The 8414-nt window shown below is 38.8% G+C and overlaps 2 protein-coding genes across 2 annotated transcripts in view; one reads left to right on the top strand and one right to left on the bottom strand.

Annotated features, from left to right (window-relative positions):
• LOC140921610 (intraflagellar transport protein 88 homolog) overlaps positions 1–5821 on the top strand; it is a 23138-nt gene extending 17317 nt beyond the window's left edge. Inside the window, exons 20-27 of the mRNA XM_073371618.1 lie at positions 616–727; positions 887–1002; positions 1830–1882; positions 2089–2154; positions 2249–2355; positions 2904–2997; positions 3823–3945; positions 5047–5821. Of these exons, the coding sequence (XP_073227719.1) occupies positions 616–727; positions 887–1002; positions 1830–1882; positions 2089–2154; positions 2249–2355; positions 2904–2997; positions 3823–3945; positions 5047–5174 (799 nt within the window). The 3' untranslated portion in view covers positions 5175–5821. The remainder of the gene's footprint in view (positions 1–615; positions 728–886; positions 1003–1829; positions 1883–2088; positions 2155–2248; positions 2356–2903; positions 2998–3822; positions 3946–5046) is intronic.
• A 1443-nt stretch (positions 5822–7264) lies between these two features.
• Positions 7265–8372, bottom strand: LOC140921843 (surfeit locus protein 6 homolog). The gene has a single exon (XM_073371845.1). The coding sequence runs from the start codon at positions 8349–8351 to the stop codon at positions 7356–7358; it is 996 nt and encodes a 331-aa protein (XP_073227946.1). The 5' UTR covers positions 8352–8372; the 3' UTR covers positions 7265–7355.
• Between the last annotated feature and the right edge of the window lie 42 nt (positions 8373–8414).

Raw genomic sequence — 8414 nt, 5'->3', positions numbered from 1 at the left:
GTAGTGCTCGCGTAAACTAGCCTCATTTTGGCGGGAAAACGCGATAGCCTTCGTCATTCTACCATGAGTTTTACAAAGAATGTCGTAATCACGGAAACTAGTTATCAAATGTGGGACGTTTTTTTCTTTTTGCGCTTTGGGGAGGGCTAAAATTCCTTCAGTAAGATAACCTTGTTAACTGTTCCAACTGTTCTGGTGAAAAAAAAATACAATGAACTTTTCCGGGGTGTTGAATTTTGGAAAAGGCGATACAATTCAAGGTTGAATCTGCTGAAGAGGTTTCATTTGAATGGTCACATCATAGGATTTCGTCCACAGACTCAAGAGTTAGAACTACGTACTAAACGGATAGTACAAAAACAAAACCGTTATTTATACACGATGATGTTTAAAGCTTGGTAGCTTGAGAGGTCGTGAAAGTACCATGTGAACGTATTGCTGAAGAGGTTTCATTTGAATGGTCACATCATAGGATTTAGTCCACAGACTCAAAAGTTAGGAGCGCATTACAATAGTACAGCCTTTACTTTGGGAGGAAAAGGGTCAACCTATACTGCAAACACTACATTATGTCCAACTGGTGATGTGATTGTTTTGTTGGTGTGTTTCTCCAAGGTACATGCAGCTTGTGTCAGTTGTACCTACAGATCCTTCAGTGCTATCCAAACTTGGTGAACTTTATGATAGTGAACAGGACAAGTCACAGGCATTCCAGTATCACTTTGAGGTAATATCTTGATTGGAATAATCATTCATGAATATCTGTAAGGGCAAGACTTTGTACTATTTTATTCGTGCAAAACATAGGTCATAGAAAAGTGGAACCATTTTTCATTGTGCAATCATAAAAAATTTAAGTGTGATAACTGTTATTTGCTTTGTTTAGTCCTACAGATATTTTCCATCTAATATTGACATCATCTCTTGGCTTGGGGCTTACTATATTGACTCACAGTTCTGTGAAAAAGCAATTCATTACTTTGAGAAAGCTGCTGTAATACAGTAAGTTATCTTTATACTGGCCTGAAATTCTCTCTTGTTAAGACAAACGGTCTCCAAGGGTATTTACGGCAAATGTTAATAGTCTTTTAAATAACTTTGTGCGGCCCAAGGTCCTAAATTAGTCTTCTGGGCCCAGTAGTTCGAAGGCCGATTAGCGCTTAACCCGGGGTTAAATTTAACCCAGGTTTCTCTCTCTTGTGTTCCAAAGCATTTTCTCGGATAATTTTCTCTGTTACATTTAGAACTTTCAATCATCAACTTGCAGACAAAAAGAATTAAAACTGAAATGCTTTTTAAGCTTTCAAATCTGAATTCAAATCTCGCACTAACCCTGGGTTATCTTAACCCAGCTTTGAACAACTCGGTCCTGAAGACTACCAGATTTTGAAGATTACCAGCCGCTCTTCTAGAAAATGAGCCCGCACACATCCCCCGACTGCCCCGAACCGAATCTTTTCACATGACGTCACATCTGCCATGTTTGTGTCCTAAAACAATAAAATGGCGGCCTTTGTTCAGATGTCATTTCGCAGGAAAACCAGCGTGGCGAAATGTCGTCAGGATACATAAATTCCAGTTGCAATTCAAATTTGTTCATCTGTACTGTTTTCCATCAAAGTTTTAAGCGGTGATTATGTTCATGTGTGCGGCTCAATTTGGTGGCCACTTCACAAATTTGGTAAAGTTTTGAGTCACGGGTCCTTTAAAATTCCATATTTGACGTAGATACAGCAAGAAAGATAGCAACGTTCATAACCTTCTCTTAAACTAAAATCCTTTTTACAAATTGTCTCGTACAACAACAGACTTATGACATTTCTTTTCAGACCGAATGAAGTCAAATGGCAGCTTATGATAGCAAGTTGCTACAGAAGAAGCGGTTAGTGGTTTTAAGCGTACTTTGTAGAAACGTCTTTAAAAACATTGTGAAATGTCCCTCAGCATAAGTGCATCAGCACGTACAGTGTTATATACAGCTGTACAATGTGGTCTGTAATCTAGACAAAACAGTAATTATGTGTAGTTGGTCAGTATTTTTAACTAGAATATTATTTGTTGATTTGTTGAAGTATGCTTCATTCTTAGGTAATTATCAGCAAGCTCTGGAAACGTACAAGACCATACACAAAAGGTTTCCAGACAATGTGGAATGTAAGTGCTATTACTGGAAGTGTGAAGAAAAAGCTTTGCTACCTAGTGGATTCTAATTAATTTATTGATCTTTAATAATTTGTTTATCTTTAAGGTCTTAAATTCTTGGTGAGAATTTGTTCAGACCTTGGATTAAAAGACGCTCAAGATTACGCCCAGAAATTAAAGAAAGCAGAAAAAGCAAGGGAGTTAAAACAACAGGTATCTTGTAAATATTTATTAGTTTTTTCTTTTCTTCACTCGACTAGCACGCCTTTCATTGGATACTGAAAAGGTAGATACCTAGCTGGCAAATACAGTCAACTTATGTATAAATAGCCAATCAAGATATACGTACGCTTTTGCAGTTTCCGTACGTGAAAACCAGCTGCGAGAAAGTTATTTTTTGCGTTCCCTTTTGCCGTAGACCGAACAGCACTAACCATGGAAGGTGAAACGTATTATAGCGTTGGTCTGCAGAGTACAGTGTCGCTAGTTCCACCCTCGGAGCTAGCCTGTCCTCAATTAGTACTTTCGTGCTAAAGACATTGACACTCAAAGTGTATTTTCCTTTTTTTTTTTTCCCTGCTAGCCTAGGTTTCTGTATCGCATGGTTTTTAGAAGTCTTTCGTGTTGCTTGTCAGTCGCGTAGTTGGTTTAACTTGAAAGAAACTGAGCTCTGCTCGCAGGGTAAAAATACGTGTATCGCAAAACCTGTCGAGGTTCAGGTAAAGTGTTATGATTAGTTTTTCGAATTTGTCTTTTATTAGCGTGCAAGCAGTGGATCACGAAAAGGAAGTGGAAGAGCCGGAAGTGCCACTATGCCCGGGTCTACTAACTCACGAAATAGCAGCGCCGGAAGTGGTGAGTGCAAAAAAGAACCTTTGAATGCATTCAAGAGTCAGTCAGTTTAAATCCCTACTTTCACATGGCCAGGAATTATAGTAGGGACTTAAAGGGGCTGTGTCACGGCAGTCCAGTTCATTTTGTTTAATTTTGCCAGTTACTCGCCCTCAATCGCTATGGAACTTAAAGTAAGCAAAGAAATTACTTGTAAGTGACACAAGCAGAAATTCGAGACAAACAAGTATGTCTCCTGAACATTATCTTTGAAGTTGCAAACAGCAGAGATCAACTTTGAAAAACCGTTAGGGTGAACTGAGTTTTCAAAAACCCTAATTTCAATCCGTTTCAGTCTTCTTCAGTTTTGCCCATCCGTGACATCTGTTGTATCTGTTGTGTTATTTTAACCTTCCTTTAATGTTTTAAGCGGTTATTTTTACGTTTCTCTTAATTTAACGGGCGTTTTGTAATTACCTACTTTGGCTGAATTTCGTGACATAGCTCCTTTAAACATGAACGCAAATGCAAACGCAGCTGTCTACCTGGATTGTCTGCCTAGTTCTTGCTAACTTCAGTCGCATCACACCTGTCCTTTGTGATCTACATTGTTTACAAGTGTAACCGGATTCAGTATAAAATACTTCTTTTAGTCCACCGAGCTCTCTTTGGTGTGGCCCTGTATACCTGAATAAGATTCTAAGTTGGAAATTTTCTTTGGTTTTTAAGATCGAAAACAGTTTAAAAAAAAAGAACTCGCAGATGCGACTGCTATTCTGCAAATGAAACCACCCAAACTTGTAAACAGAAATTGACACCTTCTTTTATCACTTTTGTTGACTGTTTTAGAGTCAGGGCGAGTGGATAGTGGTGGTGGGGGAAGAAGAAGTGCCAACCGCTCTGCTGGTCGAACAAGACCTATTATCCCTGATAACGATGACTCATATAGTTTTGGTGGATCAAAGGAAGTTGGTGAGTTTAACTATATATTGTTTCTCTGTTGTATTTTTTGAATCCAGAAACCAAAAACCTAGCTTCCTGCACAAATATGTTTACCTTTTCATTTGCCAGCAGTACAATGTTTTATCAACTGAAGATTTGACTAGGCATTTTAGTACTATATAATTTTGTGCAACACGATGGTGTAGCACTCTTCAGATAAAATAGCCTAATGGTAGATTACAACAGTACGCTGATTATAACTGAAATTTAAAATACGGTTATTTACATATTTACGAGACTTTTGCCAACCAAACTGTTGAGAGCTACTGCTGTTAAAACATTCCGCTCTCAACGCTGGTGGTGACTTGTGCTTTATACCTTTAAGCCCTAAGAGTGATCAGCATGAAATTTGTCCTTGTAATATCAATGCTTTGTAAAACAGAGTGGTCATGAGAATTACAGACATGATCACACAAGATAAATTTGCTTGATATTTTATCAACTTCTCCCCACTACTTCTGTAGGAAATGAATAGGGGCAACAAATGCGAATTCAAATTCTGATCTTAGGGTTTAAAGAGTTAAGACATGCAAGTGATAAGAGGTAGTGCTGTACATCGTCACAAAAAATGTGTGCGCGTTGCTACTCACTACATGCAGTCGAACCTTCATGTGCGACCACCTCTCGTAAGCGATCAGCTATCCAGAACACCAGAATTTCCCCAGTCAAAGCCTTGTAGTTGCAACCTCTCTTAAACAATCACCTCTGGTAAGCGACCGGGACCGCATTTTGGACGTGACGGTTTTATAATTAGCCATCGTCCTTAACTCCTATGGGCGACCACTTGCCCCATGGCCTGATCACTTTTTTCACCGCATGTACTACGTAACTAAGAGTGTGTGAAAAGTTTTAGTGACGACATGGAACTACACATACCGTAACTTAGAAATTCCATTAAGATATTTTTACCAAAAAGTAGAGGTCTTAGGAAATTCCTCTCGAAAGACGCTCCTGTCGTACGATTCTTGTAAGCGACCACCTCTGGTAGCTAAGCATTAAATCTTCACTTTGGGTGGTTGCTTACGATTGCTTACGGTAGGCTTTTACTGATTCTTTTTCCATATATGATAGATGCTACATATGCAGATCCCTTGGGTGAAGCTCCGGCAAGACCCAAGACTGCTGGCAGGCAACGACAACAGCAAGTTGAAGACGAATTTGCAGATGAAGAAATTGGAGATGATCTACTCCCAGAATGATGAAGAACATCAAAAGACTTTTAAAACCAGAAAAAGTCGTTAGTAAACCTCACCTCAAACTATTCAAGAGACCGCAAATAAATAGCCATTGTTATTGCAAATCAGATTTTAATGTACAAACGTTCGTAGTCACTGGTGATGCTTAACTTCGTATGGAGGAGTGAAAGCCAGGAAGTTACTTATCTTAACTTTTTGTAAAATTTCACTGTATAAAAAGTGTTTTTTGTTTCCTTTCCTAACTTGATAATTTATTATTTATTGGTAAAAAGTGATTGTCCAAATTGATGTAAAATTAATGAATATATCATTGTGCCCGATTTAGACTCGCATTACGTGCTGATTGTCTTACCCCGAGAAACATTAAATTATAGCGGCAAATCGTATAGGAAAACCGGAGGACTCCCCCGAAAACATACTTAGGATAGCCGTTGAACAATCTAGTTGCTTTATTATGTTCTGTGTACGAAGATAGCACCATATCTTTTTAATCACAGCTTTCTTAGTAAGTTGCCTACCATAACTACTCAAGCAGGAATTGACAACTGTTAGTTCATATTGTAGCTGTAACTACGTACCTAATCTGTTTAAGTATTTGTTGTAAAATTTTGTTGCTGTAAATTGCTATTAAAACTTGCGAGACAAGTGTATACTTTCTTTGTGTTCAATGCGATTGGGGTAGGAAAAAAAGCATACACGTAAGTTAAACACAACATCGTCGCCGATAAATGACCCCTTAGTTTTGGCACACGAATTAATGAGTAGCCTGAGAAAACAACCGACATTTCTCGACCCCTTTAGTGGTTGGAAACCGTCGCCTGTTTTCTCAGGCTAATTAATGAGAAGTAATTTAAAATTTCAGGCAGAGAAGCTTTAGAAAAGCGAAAGGGCATAATTGTAGACAGCAAGAAGGGTTCTAAGTGGCAGAAAATTTGTCCATTCAGATTCATCCAACTTTTAAACTTTTCAGTGCTTGGAGCTCTCGATAAAATGAATTAACGAACAAAAGCTCTTGACTGTTGGCGGAATTTTGCAGCCAAAATATTATAATAATGACAGGTAATAAAGGCCTCGGGAAATTATTTATGAAATTATTGCCCAATTTCACTTGTCACCATCGAATTAGTAAACTTTACCTCAAATTTAGGTGGATTAAACAAAATACAAAAACACAGTCTTGGATCCGGCTAGATTCCACGCTAAAAATGCCATATTTCAATTGTTAGCGTGACATTTTTTTACAAAGAGGAAAAACTGTGAATCTCTTCGTGCCATTTTCTGTTGTATTTTAATCTATGTAGAACTATAAACATTGATCAATAGGAAAAGCCCTTCTTCTTGCTCAAGCAGTTCCAGAAACAGTAGGATTGCATGCTTCAATCAGAAGCAGGGAGTTCGTTGACAAATACCTCTGCACTAGGGGTTCTCTAGACTGCAACACAGCCTGAATTTTTTCGTAGGCTAAGAACGCGCGCGTGACGAGGTCTGACGAAAGGTCTTGAGCAAGCGGGGAGGGGGAGGAATTAAAGGTATCTCGCGCGCTGAAAGACTGATTTTGAACAAAACAAAACAAAAAAACACCACTTTTATCATTATTTTACAGTCTAGGGGCTCTCCTTGGTCTATTATAAACTTTGTAGTGATCTCTTTTGTAGATTTTTTTATCGCAATTAGCTACCCCAGGGTCTCTGGTGATGAAACATCCTTTGTGTTTAATCTCATATGAATTTTCAACGCAATGAAGAAAAACCATTGGTGATAGGTTACTTCGTATGCCTACCTTAGGCTGGTGCAAGAAGTAGATTCAGACAAGATTCATTGGCGGCATGGAGGAGAGAGGCCAATAATTGTCTAGCCTGGGAGAACACACACTGCCCAGCCACCCCACCCACACACTGCTGATAAAAATGTAGGGGATGCCCTCATATAGTGGTCTGCAATCTCCACCAGCATGTTGTTGGCCTGGATGGATTAGCTTGAAGGATGTCTGAGCGAACTCAGACAGCTAGAAGTGAGGCTATTTACCTGGTACTTGAACCCATACCAAGAAATCAAGGGAATGAAACAAAAGGAATGGCATTCACATTTCCTCACAAGTAAATTTTAATTGCTTCAGACAAAGCATTGCCTTGATTCACAAAAAGAATAAACATAAATGAGTAATTATGATGGATACCATAGTGACTAAAATCCAGGTCTGTGCTTTTTCTTTCCTTTGCCAGCTTTCTTTGCCTTTTTTGCTTCAATCCTTTCCTGGATGTGTTTCTTTCTTAGTTTCTGCTTTTCTTCAGTCTGTTTCTTTTGATAGTCTGTCCTATCTTTCCACTGCTTTTTACTCCTTGCTTTTTCCTTCTCTCTCTTTTTCATAGCTTTCTTCAACAATTTAGGATCATCAAATTGTTTCACCCCTTCTGCTTTTTCCATTGCATGTTTCCATGAATGCTCCTCCTTCATTTTCATAGCTTTTTCTGCATCTTCTGTCTTAAGCGTTTCCAGCTTTTTCTTGTGTGCTTCAGCTTTTGCGAGAAGTTTCGAGTAGTTTTTCGCTTTAGTCCCATGTCTCGGTTCCTTCTTTACTTCCATGAAATCAAACTTGCTAAAAACAACTTCACCGCTGTCGTTCAATATAGTCTTAGCAGGCGATGAGTCCTGTTTCTTGGGGGGTTTTACGTTCTTTTGCGCAGAAGCAATTTTCTGTTTATTTTTCGCTTTGACTTCGCTTTTAGATTTCTTCGTCCCTGCATTCTTATGCTCTTCTTTTCCGTCGAATGCTTTTCGTTTTCTTTGAAAGTCTTTAATCCTGGCATGAAGACGAGACCTTAACTCATCCAGATTGCCACTTTCGACTTTTTCAACACTAAAACCAGTCCTCTCGATACCACTGCCTTCCTCTTCATCACCAAAGTTTTTCGATTTTTCTTTTTCCTCAGTCTCCTTTTGAATTTCATGAACTGTTTTGTGCTGATTTGGGTCGAGCCTCAATCGTTTTGCCTTCCTAGAAGCTTCTTTGATGACTTGTTTCGGAGCTTTCTGTTGGCGATTCTTAAAAAATTTACTTGCTAATTCTTCTTCGTCAACAGGCAAGTAATGTTTCACCGGTATCAATTCGATCAAAGTGTTGAAATAAGCTGAATGACCCGCAAGACGCTCCTCAAGGCCTTCCCTCAATTCGTCCGCCATCTTGCCTTCCACATGTTAGAAAGCCTCACACTGATGATGCTTTCTGATTGGTTGTCAATTTAG

This window comes from Porites lutea, chromosome 1 (assembly GCF_958299795.1).
Source record: "Porites lutea chromosome 1, jaPorLute2.1, whole genome shotgun sequence".
Lineage (NCBI taxonomy): Eukaryota > Metazoa > Cnidaria > Anthozoa > Scleractinia > Poritidae > Porites > Porites lutea.
Note: the sequence above shows the minus strand (reverse complement) of the source record. Positions and strands in the feature narration are given on the sequence as shown.